At 41.8% G+C, this 27,578-nt stretch overlaps 1 protein-coding gene across 5 annotated transcripts in view; it reads right to left on the bottom strand.

Moving 5' to 3' along the window:
- The window catches only part of LOC149320150 (glycerophosphodiester phosphodiesterase 2-like), a 196,262-nt gene that overhangs the window by 32,489 nt on the left and 136,195 nt on the right, over window positions 1-27,578 (bottom strand). For all 5 annotated transcript variants that reach the window (XM_089513025.1, XM_089513022.1, XM_089513024.1 and 2 more), the window contains 7 exons: window positions 27,426-27,519; window positions 26,364-26,423; window positions 23,661-23,759; window positions 17,628-17,721; window positions 15,829-15,974; window positions 4,547-4,629; window positions 2,811-2,961 (listed from right to left, as the gene is read on the bottom strand). In XM_089513025.1, the coding sequence (XP_089369151.1) occupies window positions 2,811-2,961; window positions 4,547-4,629; window positions 15,829-15,974; window positions 17,628-17,721; window positions 23,661-23,759; window positions 26,364-26,423; window positions 27,426-27,519 (727 nt within the window). The remainder of the gene's footprint in view (window positions 1-2,810; window positions 2,962-4,546; window positions 4,630-15,828; window positions 15,975-17,627; window positions 17,722-23,660; window positions 23,760-26,363; window positions 26,424-27,425; window positions 27,520-27,578) is intronic.

Below are 27,578 nucleotides of genomic sequence, written 5' to 3' on the forward strand. Positions count from 1 at the left end.
TACAAGGGAACATGTTGATGTTCTGAATCACTGTCCAGAGGCAGTGGGGTGGGCTGGATGAAAGCTAATACATTGAGACTTAATCCAGACAAGAGAGAGGCGCTCCTGATCAGGAGACAGACAGACTCCGAAAGGGGAATTTAATCTGTTTTGGGTAGGGTAGTGGCATGATTAAGGCTAGCAAAACAAGAAAAGAAAATCCCAGCTAAGATGGAGAAGAGTGGCTGAAAATTCAAGTGTTTGGACTCATTATATGTAAGTCATTATTTATTTTTTCTTTTTCTTTTCTTTTCTGTCCCATTCCCTTTTCACATCCAAATTGCAGAAAGGCAGAGGAAGCTGCCTTAGACCAAGATGGTCCTGGATTGACAGAGGAGGTGCAAAAGAGAAACCTATTTAGGTTTGGGATCTGATACCTCTGTTTTCTCACTGCTCCTTCTGCCCTCTTGGTGAGAGCTGGGGAGAAAGTGGAGGGATCCTCGGGTGATTAAAAGTCAAGAATCACATGTAGCACTTCAGCTTTTACCACTGTGCCCACAGAGAAGGAGAGGGAAGAACTTCCCACACTTAAGTACAAGGATCCCCAACACAAATGGACTAGATTTCAAAATATCCACCCAAGGCCCTTGAGTAGAAGTTTTGTTTTGTTTTTGTCATCTATGGCAGTGCTTCGTAAGCTGTCTGATGTGGTGGACCAGCAGAGGTTTTTCTTCCAAATGTGCCAGGGACTAGAAATTTATTTGTGCCTATTGATTATAACAGTTTTTTCCTCTCTTATTAACTTGCTCTGGACTGGCAACCTGTGTGGAGGCGCAGCCTTTATGGACCAGCACCGGTCCATGGAACACCACTCTGAGTAGCCCTGATCTATGGCAAAGCAGGGTGCCAGTGGGGCAAGGCCTTTTCTATTCTAGTGCCCCAGATCTGGAGCTCTGCCCCTCAAGTGTCCTGCTTAAGGCTGGCAAGTGCACAGATAAGTGCACCTGCAGAAATGGACAGGGGGAAACTAGGTAAGCCCCAAGGCTTACACAAGACTTCATCTGGAAGCATGGTCCAGGCAGTATGAGGTCCAGATGGGAAAAGCAGCCCTGAGCTGGGTCCAGAGCCAAGAAAGGAGTTGTCAGAAAGTTAGTTTGATTTCCATTCCAAAGGCCAGAGATCCACAAAGCCACACATGTCCAACAAGGCTTCCAGGAGCTGTTGAAGGTATCTGTCTAGAGCAGTGGCATAGCCCTGGCCAAGCCAGTTTCTAGTCAGCAGTAAATTAGGCCAGCTGGCTTTGGTAGCTTAGCTTCTATTTAAAGAAGAGCAAGGCATTTCCTGATGTTTTGTTCTCACTTGTTAGAAATTACAGCACTCTACAGGAAAACAGATTCAGCCTAAACTTTAGAAAGAATTACTTGGTGGTAAGAGGTGTTTGACAATGGAAGATGCTGCCTCAGAGTGTGGTGCAGTCTTCCTCTTTGGAAGTTTTCAAACAGAGGCTGGATGATCATCTGTCAAGAGTGCTTTAATGGAGGTTGGACTGGAAGGCCCTTGTGGTCTCATCCAGCTCTAAGATTTTAAGTGACTGTATGTTTACTGCTTCTGCCAGTGCCCAAACAGGATTGTGAGCCTCCAGCTGGGGTCTGGGATCTCTTCTCCTTCCTTGTGACAACAAGGCCACCTCCAGGTAGGACACAACACTAACAAAGCTTGTCTGGTTTCATCTCACATATTATGTCAGTGTACAGTAAATAATGTTTCATTGTAAGTTCACCCAATCTTTTGGGTATGTTTAGTTTACTGCCAGAGCAAATTGTGGACGAAGCTGGAAAGGGGGGTCATGCCCTCCCCACATTTCAAGGTAAAGCAGACACATTGCTCAGTCCATGAGCTAGAACTGATTTAATGCAATCTCATTCTATTATATTGCATATAAATCAGCTACAAGTACCAATCAGGAAATTGCCTGAAAAGCTTGAATATGGTATGATAAAAATAATACCAAATGTGAGACATTTCAGCACACAGACCAGCACTGGTCAAGAGGAGTGGGATGAGTTGCCATGCCGACAACAGGAAGGAGTACCTAATTTCAGGAGGCCTGTTTTTTCCCCCCAACTTGATTTATGAACAATGCTTCTTGTTTCTGTTCCTCCATGACACTGATAGGTAGTTTCACCAGCTGAGTTTGACATCACCTTCTTAATCATCCTTGTGTGAAGATTTGGTTCAACTGTTTTTAATATGCATTTTCTGATGGTTATTTGTGGTTGGTCATACAATTAGAGACACGCATGTTGCATTACCAGCCTATCATTTTATTAGATCTCTGAATTTTATACTTCACCATCCCCACACAAACACTTTGTGAACTGTCGTGTGAGATTCAACACCTGAAATGTAGGCATATGATATGCTTAAAATAAATAAGCAAAATATGCAAGAGGGTGGGGACATAGATGCACAAAAAGATGAGAATGTGCATTGCCAATTTTGCATCCCCAAGCAATCCCAGATGTTTTGGGCTGCCATGAATATTGATTTTGATTGTAATCAGAGAACAGGGCATAGGATAATGTCCTCTAGCTAGTTTGGACTTCAGTTTCCAGAAGAACCAGCCAGCATGACCCATGGTGAAGCATTCTGGGAACTGATGTCCAAAACTGGAGAACCAAAGATTGAGGACACTCTTTCCAGCTTGAAGAAAAGATTTACATCCGTTCCTTCTCCTGCTTCTGGATATACAGTAAATGAACAAAGCTTGAGAACTCAGCTTGATGTCCAGTATGTCAGACCCCAGTATATGTATATATAAATATACACACCTTAAGGAACCATTCACCAGCATTCAGTAACTCCAAGTCTGTCCAGTTGAACATAGAGGAATGCTCATATGCTAGTTGTGGAAACACTTCTTCCACATTGGTCGTCCTCCGTAGTGTCTTGTCATGCATTAAAAAAGGTATTCCATCATAACTGTGAAACAGAGAGAAGACAAGCATCACTCATTGACTCAGAAGACAGGTGACCTAGGCTACATCAGGCATAGTGCTGTTGATTCATGGAGCAAATGTGAAAACCTGTGAATGGTGATTTGCATGTGAATGCAGCTGATCCACACTTCCTGAATTAATACACAAACTGAAATGCAATTATCCTGCCCTTTTCATCTGAAGATGCCAGCCACAGATGCAGGCAAAACGTCAGGAATAAACTCTTCTAGAACATGGCCACATAGCCTGAAAAACCCACAAAAAAACTATGGATGCCGGCCATGAAAGCCTTTGACTTCACTTTGCTTTTAATCTTCAGAACTGCTTTTGACCCCAAGATCAAAATGAGCACAAATGAGTTTTTGCCCTTTTGGCCTCGGAAGGCTCTTATTCATTCTGGAGAGTACTGTGTAGCTCAAAAACTTACATGCTCTTTGACTTTATGCAAAGGGATCATGAACCACCTTTTAGACTAATGGTGCAAAAGAGGTTGTAGCAAAAGCTTTCATGGGCTGCATATGCACTGCAGAAATTTTCTAGTTTGACGCCACTTTTAACTACCATGGCTCAATGCTATGGAATTCTGGGAGCTGTAGTTTGTTGTGGCATCAAAGCTCTCTGACAGAGAAGGCTAAATGGCTCCCAAAACTATAACCCCCAGAATTCCACAGCATTGAGCCATGTGGTTAAAGTAGTGACAGGCTGGATTGTTTCTGAAGTGTGGATGCAGCCTTAGTCTACTTCCTCAGATGCATAGTCTGAGGAAGTTGATCAAGTCTATGAAACCTTTTGCGACAACTTCTTTTGTACAATTAGGAGCTTATCACACAACTAAAGAAAGCAGAATTTCAGACAGACAGTTGCACCTTTCTTTGTGCTTTACCATATGATGTCGTAGCTCTTTAGTTATCTTCTCATGAGAAACGTTTATAAAAGCAAGTTATTGTTTTCTAGCTGGAAAAAATGGTTCATCCAAAGACTCACTTCTATGGCCATTTCCACAGGAAAAGAACTGAAGAACTACAACATCATGCTGTAAGGCAAGTACAATGGGCCTTTGGTATCCATTAGGGCTAGGGCCCAGAACCCCCTATGGACACCAAAAACCTGTAGATGTTTAGGTCCCGTTAAATACAATGGATAGTAAAATGGAAATATATAAAATGACAAAAATCAAAGTTTCATATTTCAATATATATGAACGCTGTGAATGCGTGAATCCATGGATAAAGAATCCGTGGATATAGAGGGACAACTGTAGGAAGGTGCTGCTATCTTGCTGAACTTCTGCTTTCTTTCCTTCAGCAACAAGCTATTAAATCTTAAAGGTGTTACAAGATCCCTTTGCATACTGCTTTTTCAGACTAACATGGCTATGCTTCTAAATGTTCTTTGATTACCAATGTAAAGGGTACTGAGGTCATCAATTCTTTGGTGCTCTTCCTAAAACATCCTTGTCTTGCATAACTATGATAAGTGGTACCACTTAAGAGTCAGGAATGTGGGAAAGAGCATGAAACTTTGAAAACCTGGGAAAGAGAGATAGAGAGAGAGGGAAGGAGACTTGCCTTATCACTACATCTGCTTGTACTCCATAGATTTTCTGCTCCACCGCCTTCTGAAAGGACATCAGAGTGTTTTCTGGTGCCAGCTGGAGAAGAAACAGAGAGAATAAACAATATTATTTATTCATAGAAGCATACTGCCAAACAGGACACCATATGAGCAACAGAACAGTCAGTTAAGAGGCCAAAATGGACTACTGAAACAGCTTTAGAAACAGCATCATGCAGACAGTGTGAAATACCAGAACAGTGAGTCAACACCCGACACCAGACTATTCAGACAAAGCAGGGTCTTGAGAACCTTATCTCCAGGTCTGAGAGAGCAGATGGGGCACAATTCCTTGGGACCTGCCACAGTTAGAAATTGGAAACCAAAGGGAAGATCACTGAGTTGTGGCATACATTAAAGAAACAGTGGTGGCTGGCAGCTTCCATGTCAATGGGGCAGTGAATTCGCTCCAGGTTTTATTATGAATTGTAATGTAGCTATCTTGGATAGTCAATGTGGTGTAGTGATCTGAACACTGGAGAGCAGTGTTCAAATCCCTGCTTGGCCATGGAAACCCACTGGATAGCCTTGGGCACATCACACTCTCTCAGCTCCAGAGGAAGGCCATGGCAAACCCCTTCTGACCAAATCTTGCCAAGAAAACTTTGTAACAGCTTCATTATGCAGTCACCATAAGTCGGAAATGACTTGAAGGCATACAACAACAACAACAACGTTCAGAGAAACACTGGAGATCTTTGGCAGAAAAGTCTTCTATTTAACTACAAATTCCAAGATCCCATTGTCAAGAAAACCTCATGAGACATTCACCTTAGAGTTGCCAGACTAGATCCTATTCCAAGGGACATCATTAGATACGGCAGAAGTCAAAACAATAGCTTGTTCTTGTTGTTATTGTCATGTGCCTTCAAGTTATTTCCAACTTATGACCAACCTAAGGCAAACCTATCACAGGTTTTTCTGGGGCTGAGAGTGTGTGACTCACCCAAAGTCACCCAGTGGGATTCCATTGCCAAGCATGAAATAATAATGATAATAATAATAATAATAATAATAATAATAATAATAATAATAATAATTTGTATCCCCCTTCTCCAAAGAAATCAAACCATGATCTCCAGAGTCACAGTCCAATGCTCGAACCACTACATCATTCTGGATCTCAACACAATAGATAGTTTTTACATACAGTACTCTTTAAAAAAAACACATCCTTATTAAATCTACTTAAATGTTATAGTATCCCTCTAGGATACAGCATACTGTAGTCTTTTGAGCATTGGACTATGACTCTGGAGATCAGGGTTCAATTGCCCGCTGAGGCATGAAGACCCATTGGGTGACCTTTGGTGAGTCACAAACTCTCAGCCCCAGAAAACCCCATGATACGTTCACCTTAGAGTTGCCATGTTGGAAATGACTTGAAGGCACACAATAACAACACTGGGATTTAGGTCCTACTAACAAACACTACTGTTCAATTGTTGTTTCATCTATTATTATGCATCTTGTTTATGTAACATTATAACACAATGCATTATATTATACTATAATGCAGCTTTACTTATTTATCCTAAGTGTCAAAACATCTCAGAGCAGCATACAAATGAAAACAATTTTAAAAAATTAAAATAATTTTAATAGAATTTAAATTCAACTTGATTAACAAGCTAAAACAGGTTTAAAAGATTAAAGCAGCTGTTAAAGCCCTGTGTGTTAGCATTTTGAGATAAGTCAGTGAGGCTCAAGGGCTTTGATGCACAGCCAATTTTTTACTTGGCACTTAAACGGAAGCAACGTTGGTGGCAACCAGGCTTCCAAAGCAAGGGCATATATTTTGTATGTTTTCAGCTTTATTGTACTCATTTGTAATTCCTACGTTTTGGGAGAAAGGCAGAGAATAAAGGAATATGGTGGTGGTGGCGGCGAAGATTTGTTGTTAATTGCCCTTGAGTCAACCCCAACTCATGGTGACCCTGTGGATGAAACAGCTCCAAGACACACACACACACACACACACACACCACTGTTTTCAAGCTCGATGCTCAGGACTTGTAGACCCAGGCCTGTGACCTCCTGATTTGAGTCTAACCATCTGACATGCAATCTTCCTCTGTTTCTACTACCTTCCACCTTTCCTAGCATTATTGTCTTTTCTAATGAATCATGCCTTCTTATAATGTGGCCAAAGTACGACAGCCTGAGTTTGATCATCTCAGCTTCCCAGGAGATTTCAGGCTTGATCTGTTCAAGTACCCATTTGTTTGTCTTTTGGATGATGATATGGGTAGGGGTGAAATATATATGAGGGTGTATGGCCTGAGTGACTCCCATGCCAGCTCTCCAGTCATCTTCTTAAAGTTGGCTTCCAGAGAACCCTGGAGAATCCATATAAAGCTAATTGCACATGAGCATGACCTGAGAGTCCGATGAGCACTTCTGCCCAACTCAGTGGTGTTGACAGTGTCTCCTAAGATAAATTTTGCAAGGCATAAGAAGGTAGTTTTGGGGGCCTGTGGGTGGGCTTGTCTCAAAAATGAGGATTTAAGCTCCAAATGGACCTCAAATCCTCAATTTAGGCTGCATCCACATTGCAGAATTCATGCAGTTTGACAGTGCTTTAACTGCAATGGCTCCATGCTATGGAATCTTGGGGTTTGTAGTTTGTTGTGGGACCAGAGTTCAGTGAGAGAGAAGGCTAAATATCTCACAAAAGTACAAATCCCAGATGTCCATAGCATGGAGCCATGGCAGTTAAAGCACTGTCAAACTGTATTATTTCTGTAGTGTGCATACAGCCAGAGTCGTTTCAATAAAGATAATGGTATAATATGAAATTTTAAAGTTGCAGTTTTCCCTTTTTTGTAGAAAAATATGGTTATGATCAAATATGAACAAAGTAGGCAGCTCTTGATCCAGTGCCTCGATGGTTTGTGCACCTTCCAATTATTATGAATGTGTAACTGAAATGCAGGATGAAATTATCTGTCCATTTCATGGGGAAAATAGGCAGGTGCAGGTAAAAAACCAAGAAAATACCAAGTGAGCTACCTGTTTGCTAACCTTTGTAAAATAATGCAGTTGAGGGGGGCTATGGGGCTTTTTAAAAAAATAATAATAATGGGAGGAGGCCATCCGTAATTCACAGGGCTGTCCTTGGCTCTCCAGATCCCAGACTGATGTACTGGCTGAACCCACTCTTATAGGCCCTGGGTATCAAGAAGCAAAACTGGTTTCTCATTTGCATGATCCTAGGGGGGGGGGGGGAATACTCTATGATAGTACTGCAGCATTCCTTAGGATGTTGGTGGAAAAAAAATGGCAGCCATGAGCTAAACGGTGAACGGAGACACAACCATCAGGGTTGGTGCAAACACTCCCAAATTTGACCCTCACTCCCTACAAAAGGAAAGGCATTTAAATTATTGGGGGAGTGTTTTGACCCAATAAAGGAAGCTCATATTCCCTGGACATGCCTTGTCTACTCAGTACTTGGCAGAATTTGTTCAGGAGGGGTTGCCATTGCCTTCCTCCAAGGCTGGGAGAGCATGACTTGCCCAAGGTCATCCCATGGGTTTCCATGGCCAAGAGGGGATTTAAATTCTGGTTTCTCAGTGTCTTAGTCCAAGACACAAATCCCAACACCATGCTGGCTCTCAGTTTTCAGGTATGAGACCTTTTCGAAAACAAAAGCATGTATATGGGTAGATTTGTTAACATGGATGCAGCAAATATATCTTTTTAAAACTGTCACTTGGCTGTAGATGTACATCTGTCATGGAAGGCTTCCTTTCATAATTTAGACAAATCAAGGTCTTTGAAAATGTTACAAATCCTTGCTCAGGAAGCCTTGTTCAGCGGATCCCACTAATCTTGAGGACTTACACATTGAAATGAAGAAATACAAATTCAGAGCCTAGGTCTCAGCTAGGCAACTCCCTAAAACTCAACAAGAGTATAAGAGGAATCAGTGAAAACAGCTCTTGTGGAGCTTTCTGTATTTTTATATACTTAACAATACTTTTTAAAAAACCTGCAAAGCTGGAACAGCACAAAAATGTGGGACAGCACAATATTACTAAATATTGGCCATTTCAGCCAGAGTTCCTCCTCCGCAGCCACCTTTAAATCTGTGAAAAAGGAAGATGGAACAAAGCAGGAAAGGATTTGAAAGCCTTTGTAACCTGCAGAGAACACTTTCCAGCTTAAAGGAGTCCTTAAAAGCCTCAATTCCGGAAGGAAGGGATTTGCCTCGTTCAAAAAGAAGACGAGAGACAATCCATTACATTACAGATTGGCGTGGGCGGAAAAAGGGGTGTCCGAGCCTTTAGGCCTGCTGAGAAGCACCTCCTAATCACTGCAAGCTGTCTCCGAAGCTCTGCTGATTTCAGCTCAGGAAATCATATCCAACCGTGAGATAATGCAGGAGGGGCTGACCTAAAGTAGAGATGAAATTACTTGGCTACTAACACAGAGAGCTTCTAGGCGTAAGGCATAGTAGAAGACAAAGCCCAAGCCAAGAAAGTGAAAAGTCATTCCCCAGGCGATTCTGGTATTAAAACTCCAGCTTCCTTCAGAGAAGGCATCACAAACCAGGTGTCACACTCCAAACTTGGTTATTATGTTCCTTCACGTAAACTCTGACTTATGGCAAACTTATCATAGGTTTTATTCAGAGGAGGTTTGCTATTGTCTTCCTCTTAGCTTGAGAGAACAGTGTGATTTGCCCAAGGTCCCATGGTGGGTTTTCATGGCCAAGTGGAGATTCAAACCCTGGATTCTTGGAGTCTTTGTTGTTGTTGCCCTGAGGTCAACCTCAACTCATGATGACCTGTAGATGAGACATCCCCAAGACCCCTTGTCCTCCACAGCTCTGCTTAGGTCTTTACACTATAGGATCTTGTAAAGGATCTTAGAAGTTCATGGCTGCCCTTCCCATTCTTAGTCATCTTCTTATTTCCTTACCACAATCTTCATTCTTATCAATGTTTGATCCATGCCTGTGCTTATTTTATAGTATCATTGGTGTTGTTAACTGCTCTTGAGTTGGCCTTGGCTCATGGCAACCCTGTGGATTAGACATCTCCAGGACCCCCTGTCCTCCACTACTCTGCTTTGGTCATGTAGATTGAGGCCTATGACTTCCCTAACTGAGTCTAGCCATCTGGCATGTTGTCTTCCTCTCTTGCTACTGCCTTTCCTAGCATTATAGCCTTTTCCAATGATTCATGCCTTCTCATGATGTAGCCAAAGAATGACAGCTTCAACTTTTCTCCAGCACTACATGTCAAACAAGTTGGATTTTCTTTTTATCCACTTTCTTCATTGTCCAGCTCTCACATCAGTAAGATCAAATCATTGGCGTCTCAGTCCAATATTTAAGCAACTACATGATGGTATCATAACATTCAGCTGTGCAAATGTCAAAAAATTAAACGTGATAGTTTTCTGTGGGTTTTCCAGGCTATGTGGCCACGTTCTGGATGAATTTATTCCTGACATTTTGTCTGCATCCGTGGCTGGCATCTTAACAGCCAGCCACACAGGCAGGTGAAATGTCAGGAATAAATTCTTTCAGAACACAGATGCATAGCTCAGAAAACCCACAAAAATTATGGATGTCGGCCGTGAAAGCCTTCAACTTCAAATTAAGTGTGAGGTTTGTGAAGTCAAAGGCTTTCATGGCTGGCATTCATAGTTTTTTGTGGTTTTGGGGGATATCAGGCCGTGTTCTAGAAGAGTTTATTCCTGATGTTTCGCCAGCCTTCTCTGAAAATGCCAGCCACAGATGCTGGTGAAACATCAGGAATAACTCTTCTAGAACATGGCCTCATAGCCCAAAAGACCTACAAAAAAGGGTGAGGTTTCTTTGTTTCAATGAGCTTGAACTCACTACTTGAATGCAACAACAAAGTGAGCACCATACAAGTGCAGAGCAAAAAAGTACTGGGAAATGCAGCTGCATTTTTAATTTTTTGCCTCAGGAGCCAAAATAACACGAGTGATTTAGGGTACTAAGTGCCTTGGGCTCAGGTACATAAGAGATGTGATCTTATGCTCTGTCTCAGGGAGGAAAATGGCTTGGGCTATTGCTGCTGCTGGTTACCTGTAAATCCAGCTTCCTTTCCCAGCAAATCCCCTTTACCTAAGCTGTTCCTAAAACACCTTTCTTGGACTAACCTTGCCTCCCTCATCCCCCTGCCATCTGGCTCTCTCCTCAGCTGCCATTCTTTGGCTTCTCTACAACACCTTCGCCTACCTTCTTTCTGTCAGATCCCTTAATGACACAGGGCAAAGCCAGTGATATAGCAGCACGTCTTTTTTGTTGTTGTTGTTGTTCACTTCCTCAACAGGATAGTTTCTACAGTATCTCCCCCAAGTAGATAGCTATGTTAGACTAACACAGGATTGGACAACTGCATGGGAAGTCAAGGTGGCAGACAATGTCATAGGTAGTCTTTTGTGGCTCTGTGGCTGGCATCTCTGAAGATGCCAGCCACAGATGCTGGCAAAACATCAGGAATAAACTCTTCTAGAACAGGGCAACATAGTCTGCAAAACCCACAAGACTATGGATGCCAGCCATGAAAACCTTTGACTTCACAATGTCATAGGTCTTGTTCTTCAAAAAGTCCAGGGGGTTAAATGCTTCTAGTCCGGTGCCAGTACACCACCGGACATCATCCATCATCCTCACCATTTATTTACATAATGCCACCATATTACATGGCACTTTACATGTAAAGCAACAACAACAACAACAACAACAAACTATCCCCTACCCTCAGGCTTACAATCTAAATAAGACATGACACAAAAGGAAAAGAGGGTGCCAGTGTGCGAGGGGATTTAGTTGAATTCTAGCATCTTCTACAGCATCTTCTCCTCTTCCTCTGATGCCAGGGTAATGACAGTTGGGATGATGGAAAATATTTTCAGCTGCTGCTGAATCTAGGCATGATGGGCCTGTGTCTGATTCTTCTCCCCCTCAGAGACTAGGTCAGTGGAAGTCAGTGATGCATTCAAGCCTTTTATTCCAAATCTCAAATCAAGTCTCAAGTTTCTTCCTTTAAGGTTTAAATCCAACTTAGAAGATAATTTCAAGTCAAGTCTCAAGTTGAGTATCTAGTGTGAGAACCAACTTTAATAGAAAAAAGGAGGTGTGGGGTGTGGAGTTTCAATAACCAGAAAAGAATCTTGGAGAGGAACAGCAGACATGTTAAGCAATGGGCTTGAGGCAGAAGGATCCTTCTAAGCTTTAGAAGGCTCCTGTGATGTGCAGAAGAGACAGGCTGCCAAGCAGATCTCAAGACCCACCTCAAACCTCCTTTCTAACATATTTGCTACTTCTGAATGAAGTTAGGCCAGCAAGTCAGTTGATACAAGTCTCAAGTCAAGTCAAGTCAGTGAATCATGTCGACTTGAGTCCAAGTCAAGCCATTGAAGCGGCTTGAGTCTAAGTCAATCGACTCAAGTCTACATCTCTGGTGGAAGTTGCAATGGAAGGAGGGCCATTCATCTGCTTCAGATGAACACCTATGGTTTTGTACATGCTGTAGCCATTGCATCCAATTTGAGAAATGTATTGCCTTGCTCAATGAACTACTGGCCGAACTACTCTAAATTAGCCCAGTACAAATGAACAGAATGCAGTGAACCAATGGCCTTTGGTGGCTATATGTCAGTGGGACAGTGAAGCCACTCCAGGTTTTTATCTATTCTTTGGAGTAGTTATTCAAGTAGATGAACCATATCCATCCAAACAGGTTTGGCATCTTGGACATCTCCTTTAAAGCTTGTGGTAAAGCTGGTGGATCAGTAAAAAGATTTACTATCCCACCAGCAGGGTGAACTCACTGAACCCAGTAATGGTTATTTTGTTAAGAAAGGCATCAGTGTCTCAGAGACCAATGTGTTTCCTGAGATTGTTTGGAGTGGAAATGCCAGTACTTTGAACGTGGGTCCAGTTTCATACACTCATAAACACACAAAGCTACAGGCTGTCTCCCCATCTGTTTTTCAGCTTCTATTTTGTTCCTCTGCACAAACTTCCAGAGGTTTGGAGAAGTTATTTTTGAACTACCATTCCCCAAATGGAGCCTGGGGGATTGGGGTAGTTGGAGTCCAGTAAAGTCACTTTCGTAAGCTATGCAAAAGGCCAATGAATGCTCTTCACCTGGATTAACGGTAAGGCATCTGTCTCATAGGTTAGATTGAGGGATGTTGGATCAATGGGCAGCAACTGCTGCTCCCCAGCTATTCCTACTGAGCAATCCACCTTTCCACTTTTTGGAGGAGAGCTGTGAATACCCCCACAGCATCTTCTGCTTACACCAGGAATGGTGGAGGACCTCACACCATTACCAATGTACTGTAGAAATAAGATTCAACTGCCAGACTAATCTGACTTTTCCACATGGAATAGAGAAGGCTCACCCTTCTGTCATTTGCCCCAAGCAGCAAATATATACAGTAGCTTTTTGTGGGTTTTATGGGCTATGGGGCCATGTTCTAGAAGAGTTTATTCCTGACGTTTGGCCAGCATCTGTGGCTGGTGAAACATCAGAAATAAACTCTTCTAGAATATGGCCCCATAGCCTGAAAAACCCACGAAAAACTATGCATGCCAGCCATGAAAGCTTTCAACTTTACATGGCAAGTGTGTGTGTGTGTGTGTATAAATTGGGCAGTCCTTGACTATTCCTGTTAAAAGATCTCTGGGGTTCCACATTTGCTTCTATTATTCTAGCTTCAGATTTGCAGATATATTGTGAGTCCCCCCCCCCCCCCCGCTTTTACTTTTAAAAAATGAAGCCTACACATCTTCTATTTCAGGGCATGACATATCTTCAGATTTTTAATTAGACAGTTGACTCCTTTCTCGCCTTGCAACAGCTTGCCAATACAAAACTCCTTTTGCACAGCATATGTTTGCTTTAAGCCAAAGATCAACAAGTATTAGTGGGAGAATTAGCTGCTTTTAACAGAATGCCTTTGGCAGGAAGCATTAAGATAATGAGGGAGGGCAGTAAACACACTTGGCTGGGAGACAGGCACCTAAAGCAGAACCAGAATGCTGTGGGGATGGTGGTTGTTATTGTGAAAAAGCAAAGTGGTGGGATATGGCAGAGAAAAAGATTCTTTGCGAACAATGTTGCCTGGAGATGAGTGTATTTATCTTCCTTTCCTGAACTACTTGACTGATGTTGGCAGGAACAACTATGTCAGAGGACTGGGGGTGTATCTGCACTGTAGAAATAATACAGTTTGACACCACTTTAAGTGCTGTAGCTCCATCCTATATAATCCTAACATGTGTAGTTTCACCAGGTCTTTAGCTTTCTCTGCCAAAGAGTGCTAGTGCCTCACCAAACTACAAATCCCAGAATTCTGTATGATGACACTATGATAGTTACAGTGGTGTAACAAAGGGGGGATCTGTAGTAAATAACCCATATAGACAAGCCCTAGGATATCTCTGAATTCCTTTTCTCAAGTCCTCAATCAGTTTTAGGGTTAAGGTCCAATGAAGGAGCAGTGGAGGAACAAATGAATAAATGGGGTACTAGGGAATAAGATGTAGAAATATCTTGTAGCACCCTTGGGACTAAGGGCCTGTACAGACAGACCAAAATAAAGCTGCTTCGGGTAAATTTTGAGGTATGCTGTTTAAATGATGCAAGCATCCTGTGAGGCCAGAAGCCGCACCAAAGCCATGCTCCAGTCCTAAGAACATTGCATTGCATAATTGTCACTTGCTATTTGATGTTTCTTTTGTTGTCTGTTTTATTGAATCATTTCCTGTATTGCTATGTATTTTATATGTATTATCCTACTAGAGAGGCCCCTTCCCCACCACCTTTCCCTTCTCCTTTTGTGTCGTGTCTTTTTAGATTGTAAGCCTGAGAGCAGGGAACCGTCCAATTAAAAAGATTGTATGTACAGCGCTGTGTAAATTTACAGTGCTTTATAAATAAAGGTTAATAATAATAATAATAATAATAATAATAATAATAAACAGCATACCTCCAAAATGACCCAAAGCAGCTTTATTTTGGCCTGTCTGTACAGGCTCTAACTGAAAGAAAAAAGTTGGCAGCATGAGCTTTCACAGACAAGTCTACTTCCTCAGATGCATCTGGTCAAAGCTCATGCTGCCAAGTTCTTTGTTTCAGCTAATCTCAAAGGTGCTACAAGATCTCTCTACTTACTGAATGTACAGACTTACATGGCTAATATATCTTTAAATCCTACCACCAGCGAATGAGATGGAGCTGGAAGAACCACTAGTGGACCAGAGCATTGTGGAGGATGTAAACGCAAACACTCTAGCTATCAATTTAACACTGTAAAAAAACACTGCTCTTGAAGTTGTGACCCCATCAAGAACTCATTTAGTCATACAGCGTCAACCAAGACCTTGGCCCCATGCAGAACTGTGTATGGAACAAACTATTGTGTGTTACTTAGAAAGGGAGTGGAGACAGAATCCATCAGACAAATTGCGTCAAAGGCTGAGGACTGCTTGTGCATCTTATTATCCTAATGTAGATGAATCTCAACAATCCCATTTGCAAGGCAAGATTCAGACTCAAGCTCGTATTCCTCATCAGCTATTTGCCACCTTTAACACCATATTGAGTCCACAGGCTGACTGCAATGAGGGTCCTTTAGTTCAAGATCTCTCCACAAGTGATTAGGCCTCCTTCTTTGATCAGAAGGTGACCTGAATTGTTAATTCATTTTCAGAAGATAGAGATGGAGATCTATTTCCACCAGTTCATTCACCACAGCCATTGACCCAGGCTATGTCTTTACCTTCATGGACAGAGCTACATTCCCCCAATGCATTACAGTCAGTTACTGGTCAGATAGGTCTGCTCTAATCAGAAGTAACAACAGGATTTAGGCCAGTGCTTAACAAAATTCACTTATTTCAGGAGCCTTTGTAGAAGATCTATTAAATCAAACACTCTGGCTATCAATTACATTTAACACTGTAACAAAAAATGCTTTTGAAGTTCTGTCAAATGGTTTTCTCGGCAAGATTTATTCAGAGGAGGTTTGCCACTGCCTTCCACTTCGGTTGAGAGAATGTGACTTGACTAAGGTCACCGAGTGAGTTTCCACAGCTGAAAAGGGATCCAAACCCTAGTCTTCCAGAGTCGTAGTCCAACACTCAAACCATTACAACACACTGGTTCTCTGTAGGGAATACCCCTCAAAATAGGGAGCGATGAAAATGGGTGGAGAGAGCAACAAGATTCATGCTTACCATGGGGGATCCACGGTGACCAATAATGGCAGGTTTGGGTCCAAGATCTTTCTTCTCCATTATGCAAGGGGAATAGACAGTGAGTGGGATAAGGTAAAGCGCAAGGACGACTGCAAAGTAAGCTCCAAATGTCAGCATCTGAGAAGCTGAAGGTAAAAGCAAAGAAAGAAAGAGAGAGAGAGAATGAAAGAAAGATGGATGATAAAATGTTTGGGTTCAGGACTCATCACTCTTCCCAAACATGGAGCAACAAAGGCCACAACCTCTCTTTTAACATATAAAGGTACTATATAGTCATTCCATGGCTGTGGAATACAGTAACCAACATAAGGGACTAAGATGACCAGATCTCACAGCCTGGATCTTCTTCACTAAGGAGCAGAAATCTCAGGGCACATTTGCTGCCTTGAAGGGTATATATATTTTACTCATTTGTTAGACTTTGGGTATATCCACACTACAAAACTGTGGCTGTTTATTACCACTTCAAATAACATAGTTCTATTGTATGGAATTCTGGTATCTGTAGTTTCTATAGGAGCATTCTTATGAACTTAGTCTTACTATATCACAACACAATCATATATGTATTATGACACTATGATGTTACTTAATCGATGAACTATATGTTTTGGACTTTGAACTAATAGGATATGGTGTGATATCACCTTATGGTAAAGAGTATTTGTTTTCAGGGAATTTGTATGACTGTGTTGTGATATGATGAGGCTATATTTGTAAGAATGTTGCTATAGAAAGCTCATATTTGATGATTATTTGTTAAAGAAGTATATTTCAACATTATATTTTTGCAGTTCATCTGTCTTATTTTGTACATTTATCACACTCCAGAGGATTTTGTTGTATTTATTGCTAACATTGCCCATTATGGGGAGATGTATAGATAGCTCTCTCATGACACTAGATGGCCAATAACCCAGTATTCCCTATTTAAAAGCCACTGGGATCTACATAGTTTCTCCTTATCTCTACAATGATCTTGAAAACCTACTTACTAATATCAAGCTTTTCTTGCTCCTGAGATATTTTCAGGGATCATCCCTAGGTCTAAGGTTCGGGCTCTAAAATCTCAGGTCATGGAGCAGACCTGACCTGGCAAACCTATACAGGACACACAGTTCTTTGGATAAAGTTATACCAATGTTTCTCAAGAAGAGCGATTCCAACCACTTTTATCTCCTATCCCTCACTCTTTGGGGCGATCAGTATGCAAAGGGATCTCGCAGCATCTTTGAGACTAACTGAAAGACAGAAGTTGGTAGCATATCTTTCTTTCTCTTCTGTCAGCACCCCTAGTCTATCCTGTTACATCACGGAATTTGTTATCAGTGAAGAAAATTCAGTAACAGGTAAACTGTACCTCCTCTATTTTATTTATTTATTTGTTTGTTTTTACTACTACTACTACTACTACTACTACTATACAAATCCAGGTTTCTAGTCCCTGTGGTTGTAAATATAAACCAAAACCAGGTGGGCAAAGCCTGGTAAATCACAGGATTGCTGTAAATCTAAGTGTTCTCAATCTGTTTATCATGGCTGAGGATTAATGATATATGCTTTCCTTCCCATTCATGCTGATGAATTATCACTCCCCTTTCTCTGTGTTAAACTTGGTGAAGTGTTATACTAAAGAAAACAATGACAGGGATTAGCTTGAACCTGGATTTGTCAAGTAGCTTCAAATCCTAGTTAAGCTCCTATCCGACCCAAGTCTTTCTCCGTCACATGCCATTCTTAACCTTATGTAACTAGTAAAAAAGAAAGCTGCTACTCACTGGCTTTCTCTGCTCTTGCAAACTGACCAGATATCAACCAAGAGAGAGCTGTAACAACCACAAGGGCTCCTATATGCAGAAAGGGAGCCGTTGCCTAGGAGGTAAAAAAAGAGACAAACAGAAGGAAATGGTTAAAACACTATTATATGTACAGGTACAGCCAAGTGAGAATAAGAGATAAAAGTGAGGCAGAAATCATACTAAAAGAAAACCATCAGGCAGATGCTCAGTAACAGCAGTTATTCACCTTTTGCAAAAAGTGCCATAAGAATGTGGAGAGGTGTCACATTAAGGATGAAGCACGCTTGTTTTCTGCTGTTCCTGAGACTACAACATGAAACTATGGATGCAAGCTCCAGGACAAGAGATCTCACCTCAACATTAGGAGGACCTTTTTGACAATAAGGGCTGTTCTAAAATGGAACACATTCCCTCAGAGAGTGATGGAGTCTCATTCTTTGGAGGTCTTTAAAGAGAGGCTGGAGCTCATCTCTTAGGGATGCTTTGACTGAGAGTTCCTGCATGGCAGAATGGGTTTGGACTGGATGGCCCTTGGGATCTCTTTCAACTCTAGGATCCTATGACTCTATGAATCCAGACTTATAGATCCCAGGTGACCCCAAAGGTCCCCTATTTCACTCCATTGCCAGTGTCCGAGATTATCACAGTACCCTTGAAAAGTGGGTATTCAGAGTCTGTTTAAAAACTTCCAACAAAGAAGGATCCACCATCTTCTCAAGCTGTCTTTTCCACTATCAAACAGCTCTTACGACCAGGAAGTTCTTGCTATTGTTTCATCACAGGGTGTAGAAATAATGCAGCTCAAAACCACTTTAACTGCCATGGTTCCATCTGACAATATTCTGGGATTTTTTATTTTGTGAGGCACCAAAATGCTTTAGCAGAGTAGGCTACAAATCCCAGGATTCAATAGAATGGAGCTACAGCTCTTAAAGTGGTGCCAGACAGCATTATTTCCACAGTGTAGATTCACTCAGAATCTCCTTTCTTGCAATTTAAATCCACCAATCTGTCTTCTTCAGCAGCAGAAAGCAAGGTCACTTCATCTTCCACATGACAAAGGTCCAATATTTAAAATGTTCTCTGGTGCTCTAAAGGACAGAACTAGAACCATCAAACTGAGACTGTAGGGACACATGTTCCATCTCAATATCTGAAAACATTTTCAGGCCGCCTCAGAAGGTGGAGATACATATGTAGAGCTAAATCATTTGCCAGTGATGTTGCACTGACTAAGAAGTTGGACTGGATGACTTAAGGCAGGGTGACCAGATGTCATAACTGCAAAGGAGGACAAGACATCACAAAGTGTAGATAAAAGCTGAAGACACTAATAATGTACAGCTATATGGCATATACTGTATTTTACTATGTACTCAACCCAATGAGGTTAATGATGAACCTATCTTCATTAAAATGCATTGTTGGCTTGCAATATACAGTACTTATAGAAATCTGAGCAAGACAAATGCTTAAAACTACTTTACTAGCAACAATCACCCTATTTGCAGCAAGGACAGGCTGCCAAGTAGACAAATTTCTCAAATGGGAAACAGCAAACATGGTGTTACTCAGTGGGTTTCTTAGTCATGTTCAAAATGGAGGAGATTTTGGAATTCCTCCTGGACAGAAGGCTAAAATGTAGGACATGTCCTGTAAAATGAGGATTACTTGTCACCCTGTTCTAAGGTCCGTTCTTATTATGACTCTACAGCCCCATGAAAGCATCATAATTTCTTCTATTGCTCAATGTAGAGTTTCCCCAGAAAGAGATTTTGGTCTCAACATTTTACCATTTTAATGGAGAGCTCAGCAAGGGAAAAAAAATACTGAGTGATGTTGACAGTAGTTTCTGACTTTGCCCTTGCAGCAAGAAAGGTTTAAGAGAGCTTTGCAAAAAGTCATCATTTAGACTGAGCATTAAAAATTATTTCAGCTTGTTGCATTGCTTTGCATTAGCAATAATCCTTCCAGTTATTCAAGTATTCTGGATTAGTGGCATTTTTAGGGCTGCAGATGGCAGCCATTTGTAAATATGTTTAGACTGCATATATTATATAATAACCAGCGACATCCCTACGGTTGGTGTCACCCAGTGCAGTAACTCGTGGTTTCACCTCCCCCCCATTGACCTCCTCCCATTTCACACCATTCAGAATCCTTTCCAATCCTTATGTTACTCATAAATCAGAGTGTAATGCTAATAGTTGCGATGTAAACAACTAGCAAAATTAAAATTATACTTTCAAATTACAATATCACACGCACAACCAAAATGTATTCACATATGCATAGTGAAGAGTTGGTTAAAATGTGATGTTTTAAAGAAATTTTTAAAATAATTTAAAAATTAAAATAAAAAAATTGAAATTTTAGGACCTCTCCCTTCTCCCCCCCTTGAGCTTCCCCCACTCCCATCATCTTTTAATGCATTTTAAACAGAAGCAAATGGAGGCCACATCCCATTTCTGCCCAAAGGTAGATGTGTTAGGAGCAGTGGTGTCACCCCCCTTGTGGTGTCACCTGGTATGCTCCACACTCTCCGTGCCCCCCTAGTGACACCACTGATAACAACTTTCAAAAGCAAAGGTGCAGGCAAAGTTTATCCCATTACAAGCATCCTCCTTGCATTTCACTTCCCCTCTAGGACAAAAAAGTTTGGGAAGAGGAGGGATCAGAGCCTCCAAGTCTTGTGCCCCCCTTGAGCAACTCTCGTGCCCCCCTTGCTCTGCATCCCACGGCACACTGTGAGAACCACTGGATTAATATGTTCTTTCTAGGAATCTCTAGGTCCTCCAACATGATTTCAGCTGGAAGTTGACCATAAAGTTGTCCTGGAGAATCTAAAGATTCCTAAAGAGAACACTTCTCTGGTCATTTGTAGGTCCTCCCAGCATGATTTGATGGTCAACATCTCACAGTTGGTCATAGAGTTCTGCTGGAGACCCACAGATTACTAGAGAGGTGTTCTCTAAAGTGTTAAAGAAGTGTTTGTTTTTAAATCTGAGGTTTCCCCACTTTCACGGGGTCCTGTTCCATTAAAGCATGGGGAAGGCCCACTCTAAGCAATTATTTAAAAAAAATTAGGAGTCTTTTTTGGTTTAAACCAGCCAGCCCTGTATGTTTGGACAGTGGGGGGCTGTTGAAATGCAGTACCCAGAATCCCCTAGCCAGCTTGGCCAGAGGAGTACAACTTGAAAAGGTTACCTTTTGTATTGCAACTCTTAAAATGCCCCAGCCAGTATAGCTACCAGCCATGCTGAGTAGGGGACAATGGGAGCTGGGGTCTGAGAAAGTAGTTTTTCCAGGTTCTGTTAGAGAGCCACTGTTCTTGAGCATCATTTTCTTTTTAATTCAAGACCAAGAACAAGAGAGAAAGTTATACCGGACCATCTGGAATTTGGCATATATACTACTCAACATGGCTGAACAAAGCATCTGCCAACCTCCATGCGTCCCAGAGCTCCTTTGCCTTGTGGGATGACCACTAGTACCATCTTTGCAGCCTGGCCAGCCTTCCTTGTGTCGCTGCCCATTGCGCCAGTGAGAAAAGCAGCGACAAAGTTGCAAACAACAAGAGTTCAAGTATCCCCAGTCAGAGAGATAAGCCAGCTACCCGCCAGCCCAGAAAAGATAAGGAGGCTGGGAACATCGCCATGATAACCACAGCCTGAGAGGATGAAGGATGTGATGCTTCTATTGAAAACTTCAGCCTTGGGGACAAAGGGAGGGGCAAAAAACCTCAAAGCTGGCATGGGCACTAAAGGATCTCAGAATAGCCACATTGGGGCAGGGAAAGCTGTGGTATAGCAGATAGGATGGCAGCTGGGTATGCAAGAGATCCTGGCTTCAAGTCCTCAGCATTTTCATTTTAAAAAAGTATCATGGAGGAGAGGATGGGGAGGCCCCCTCCTGTCCTAAGACCCTGGAGAGATGCTGTCGGTCAGAGTCAACAATATGGGGCTAAAATGGACAGCATAGAATGATAGTGTTGGAAGAGACTTCAAGGGCTCTCTCTTTTGTACATATAGTCATACAATCATAGAGTTGGAAGGGTTCTCATGGGCCATAAAATCCAATGCTCTGCTCAGTGCAGGATACCCAGCTAAAGCATGTAGAAACGCAGAACTAAGAGACTACCAAAGGTCATCTAATCAACCCTTGCCCATGCTGGAAATCCATCACTAAAACATCATTGACAGATGCCCTAATCCAGGGGTAGGCAACCTTTTTGAGCTGGGGGCCGGGTTGCTGTCCCTCAGACAACTGGGGGGCTGAATTCAAAATGGCGCCCAGAGCGGCGCGGAAGCTGCGGCGGGGGCGGCAATCGGTGGCAGGACTGGGCGCGGGCCATAGGTTGCTGACCCCTGCCCTAATCTTTGTTTAAACATTCCCAATGAAGAAGATGCCACCACATTGAAAGGTTTCATTATCAAGCAGCTCTTACCATTAGGAAGCTCTTCCTAATGTTTAGTCCAAACAACTTTTTTGGCTTTTCAGTCAATTTGTTTGGGTCCTTCCCTCTGAATCAACAGAAGAAAAGCTCATTCCATCTTCCACACGATACCTCCACAGATATTTAAATATGGAAACCCACTGGTTGAACCTGGGCTATCGAGTCCAACGCTCTTCTGCCAGGCAGGAACTCACAATCAAAGCACCCTGAGAGATGGATAGATGGCCTCTGCTTAAAATGCTCCAAAGAAGGAGACTCCACCACCCTCCGAGTCTTCCTCACTAATTTTAAATATAGCAAACACCATTATACATGAGATGACTTTAGTTCCAGTTATTTATTATAACTTCCTAGAACATAGGAAAACATGTGATTTTAAAGCTGGGAATGGGGAAATGAACCAGATGTGGGTAAAAGGTTGAGTCAAAATGCTTGGGACTAGAATGGATTTTGGAGTTTTTCAAATTTTGAAATATTTACATATACATAATGAGATATTCTGCAGAAGGAGGAGGTGCCAGCCTGCAAGACATGCCCCTCCATACCATCTTAACTAAGAAAAGAAACAGCAAAATGCAGGCCTATGATTAACATCTGCTATTGTTTTGTCCTGTATGAGTTTTAACACTCTGCCTGATGAAGAAGCCAGTGAAGCTTCAAAAGCTTGCAACATGTATATTGTGCATTTTGGTTGGCCAACAAAGGTATCACGGTTTAGTGGATTTTTGATTGGATTTGCTATACGACCAACACGGCTACCTCTGCATGAAATATATGTATGATTCATATACACTGAACTATCCATCTTATATTCATCTTATATCTATCCATCCTTATATTCATCTAAGGTTGCATCCGTACTGCAGAATAACTCAGGCATTTTAGAGTATTAGCACCCCACTCCTCAGCCACAAAGGCTCTCAGAGTGGCTCAGGTGAAGACAGACCTCCTAGGCTGGAAATCTGAGGCTGCATCTACACTGCAGAACTGATGCAATTAACACTTAACTATCATGGCTCAATGCTACGGAATTCTGGGAATTGTAGTTTGGTGGGGCACCAGAACTCTGGCAGAGGAAACTAAACGTTTCCCAAAACGACTAGTCCTAGAATTCCATAGCATTTAGCCATGGCAGTTAAAGTGGTGTCAGCCTGGATTATTTCTGCTGTGCAGATGCAGCCTAAGTATTTTATTTTGGGTTAATTTCATTTGTATCTGTACCCCACACCACATCCTCTAGCAATGAGTTTCCAAAGCTTGGAAGAAGCCACTTTTGAACTATAATTTCCAGAATGCCTCAGCCAACATGGTCATTGGCCAGTCTATCCAAGGTAGTCTAGGAACTGTAATCTAAAAAAAGTAACTTTTCCAAAGCCAATGAGTTCCACAGATTTGACATATTGTGTGACTGCATTATTTCCGTTTTGGTTCTCTGAAACATTTCCTTCCAATTTCAAGAAGAGTTTCCAAGAATCCATTCCTACTTATAGCTCCCAGCAATCTAAAACTGTATTACTATCTTGCTCCACTTTCCTCTCCTTGAGCTAAATACTTACTTGCAATGATATAACCACCATGTCCCACTCATCGTCCCACAGCTGGGCTACAGAACACATTGTTACAACCGTTGATATCAGAGTTGTCACCAACCCAATCTGCAATGCAAGAACATGAGAGAGATTATTATATTTGTGCCTCTTCTCCTGTGAGAAATGAAGAAATGTGGCTTTTTCAAAGAAGGGAAAAAAAGTGCATTCTGATCTTGGCTCGCTTTGACAAACCATAGTTTAAACTAACCACAATTTGGCCCTGTTTTAATATAACAATGAACTGTGGCTAATCTAGACCAGGAAGTAGATTATTTCCATTTCTTCTTCACAGCCAGAGAAAGAGAAGTAGGTAGAAACACTTAAACAGATTTCTTCCCATTTTCACTACTTCCAGGTTCTGCAGGGATGGAGGATCATTTCCCCAGAGAAGCTGATGGATCTAGATGTCTCTGAAGGAATTTCCAACACAGTTTGAGTTAGGAGCCCTCCTAAAGCTTTAGTCTATACAGTGGGCCTTTGCTATCTGCTGGAGTTTGGTTCCAGGACCTCCCATAGATACCAATATCCATGGATGTTCAAGCCTCATTAAATACAATGGAATAATACAATAAATTGGCAAAATCAAGGTTTGCTTTGTTTGGAATCTATATATTTTTCTGAATATTTCCAAGCTGTAGAGGGTTGAATGAGTGGATAAAGAATCTGTGGACATGGAGGGCCAACTTGAAATTAGGAGCCATAAATATAATTGTTTAGTGCCTAAAAATGTTACTTTCTTGGAATGCAACACCTAGAATCCCAAAGCATGCTAGCTGTGATCCAGACCCAAAGCTTTCAATGGGTTTGCAAGCTAAGTCTGTAAATAAACAAAGAAAGATGGAGCATATCATCATGAAAAGAAAAAGAAAAAAAAGAATGCCATTCAAATTGACCCCAATCAATTCCCTGCTTCTTTGCAACAAAGAAAGGAGGGGGATGTAAAGATTCATGGAATGACCTCTCTTTTAAAAACACAGGAGGAGGAGGAGGGAGTGGGGAGAAGTAGTTAAATTATTCCCAGAATTGGCTGATGCAGAAGGCATTTTAGAGTACAATAGCAAAGCGCTGATAAAAAGTTTCTTTCTACTGGTCTAGCCTAATGAGTTTTACTTTGCTTTAGATTGTATCAGGGAAAAAAGACATTTTTCCCCCAAATGCTGTGGCAGGGAGAACAGACTGTTTCACCCTCATGCCACTCAGACAGAAGCGTCTGTCATGTGCTTTTATCTCATCCGCTATTTGATTCCTTTTGTCAAGCAGATATGATTCTCATTTGGAGGGGTGAGAACTGGTAGCAAGAAAAAACAAACCCATCCAGATAAATCAGCAGCTTTGAAGGTTGCAGGACATAGTCCAAGTATTGGGGGCATCAACCCTGACAATCATACTGGAAGGAACAGCTACAGGTACAAGAACACTTCTGCAGGCGGCCTCTGTTCTCACAGTCCCCTGTACAGCATCTCTGGGAAAGCTATAGCAGATGAACAATTTCAGACAGTGTTGTGTGGTGTAATAATTGGACCTGGAAGAACCAGTCACCAGAACTGTCTTTCTCAACCTTTTGATCCTGGAGAGACCCTTGAAATAATGTTCAGATCTCTGAGAACCTCTACTTAAACAAAACAAAAAATGGGGGAAGAGAATTCAAAGACATAGCCATGTTAGTCTGGAATATCAGTATGGAAAGGGATGTTTTAGTACCTTTGAGAATAACTAAGAGAAAGAATTCAAAGATATAGCCATGTTGTCTGTAAAATCAGTATGTAAGAGATCTTGTAGCACCTTTGAGACTAATTGAAAGAAAGAAGTTGGCAGCATGAGCTTTCATAGACTGAAGTCTACTTCCTCAGATGCATTTGGACCAGAATAGAATGTGCCAAATGCATCTGAGGAAGTAGACTTAAGTCTATGAAAGCTCATGCTGCCAACTTCTTTCTTTCAATTAGTTTCAAAGGTGCTATAAGATCTCTTTACACACTAAGAGAAAGAAGTTGTAGCATAAGCTTTTGTAGACATAGTCTCTCTCCTCAGATGTATGGCGTGAACTGGTGCCCAGGAAAACTATAATCAGATTGTATGAATAGTCAAAGATTGCAAAAATTTGTGGGTATGGCAAGGATGGGACAAGTCCCATTTTCACAATGGTTGTTGAGGGACAAATGTAGGAGGGAAGATGTTGCCTAAGGCCAGGGTGATGATAGGAATGGTGGAGAGAGTTTTGGAACATGGTGTGCACAGGTTGGGAACTAGAAAGGAGATACGATAAGGCCGGGGTGCTAACCAGTGTTATAATATGCATGGAAGCCATTGCCCAGGAAGCCATTGTCCCTGTTCAACCCCCTGTTGATGGACTGGAGTTTGTGGATATTTTGAGCCCTTGGTATCCACTGGGGTTTGGTTCTAGGACCCGCCATGGATACCACAATCCATGAAGGCTCAAGTCCCATTAAATGCAAAGGCATAGTAAAATGACATTTGGAATTTATATATTTGAAAAATATTTTCAAGCTGTGGATGGTTGAATCCATGGATAGGGGAACCATGAATATGGATGGCCGGCCGTATCATTTCTTTCAATTGGGGTTAATTTCAAACAAGGGTACACAGTTTCAGTTTCATTTGTTTTTTATGCAGTGTGTCAGTAGTTTCTGGTGTACAACAACAACTTACCTTGTGGATCCAGTGCAAGTTCATTTGCTGTCCTACTGCTATGTGGCACAGAGCTAAAATCTGGGGGGAAATGGATAAGACAGTTAAACTAGTTGGTTTGTTTTTGTTATTTATCTTCAGACTGACCTCAACTTATGACATTCTTATGAATGAGGCCCCCCAAGAACTCCAGCTATCAATGCTCAGGTCTTACATGTTAAATGCCATGGTTTGTTTCTTTGACTGAATCCATCCACCTATAGCCCCTTTTCCTACCTCCTCCCATGTTACTGAGCATTATATTGTTTCCAGGGTCATCTCACTGCATCACTCTGGCTCTCAAACTAGTTGGTAGCAAAAAGGTTAGTCAAGACTAGCATTCAGCTCCCATTGTATTCTGCCAGAAACAGGGCATAACATTATGTTGGCCATCCTTTGTGGTGTATTCCCAGCACCAGCTACCAACTGGTACCCATCATAGGGGATTCTGGGACTTGTAGTACAATGGAATGACCAGCAGCCAATGAAAATACAGGAATGGGCAACTGCTGCAGGTGATGAGTGCTATTTTTACTCCTGTATGACTGTGTTAGGCAGAACCTCTCCATTGCCACATGAAAACAACTCAAACTTACACCTAGAAGCTATGAAATAATTTTTGACTACTGGCCTTTTCAGCCAACTTTAGGCCAGTTTGGGGTCTGTTGGGGTTTACTAGTAAACTACTGCTCCAGGAGCAGCAGGTGACTGTTTGGGGATGGGGTTTTTTTTTCACCCTGCAAATTGTTAGGTGAGACTAGCCTGTTTTTTGGTTCATGGAGACAGGAATTTGTGGTCAGACTGAATGTTGATGACTATTCCCTCCATGTTCACTTCAGTCCCCTACATTAAATCTCACTTGCTGTCTATAGCCTGAAGCCCTCTCAACAGTCCTACAAGAGACAACATCACCTACAAATCAAAGAGACAGAGCTACCCATACATATGCACTTTCAGGATGACAAATTCAATGTTGTGCTGCTAGGCTTAGCAAGAAACATTTTGCTGGGATTTTAGGTAATGCAGCAGCAATAGAAATCTCACCAATAAAACTGTGATATATGTGAAGCCAGCAGCAGTGGTAACAAGGATTGGAATGGACCAGTCACTCCAGTATCCCATTCTATTGTATAAAAACCTGAAGGATGAAAAAGAGGGAACTGAGAAAAGAGATTAGACATACGTATTTAACACTGC

Source organism: Sceloporus occidentalis, unplaced genomic scaffold (genome assembly GCF_023333645.1).
Source record: "Sceloporus occidentalis isolate IW3139 unplaced genomic scaffold, rSceOcc1.0.p SCAF_2, whole genome shotgun sequence".
In the NCBI taxonomy this organism is placed as follows: domain Eukaryota; kingdom Metazoa; phylum Chordata; class Lepidosauria; order Squamata; family Phrynosomatidae; genus Sceloporus; species Sceloporus occidentalis.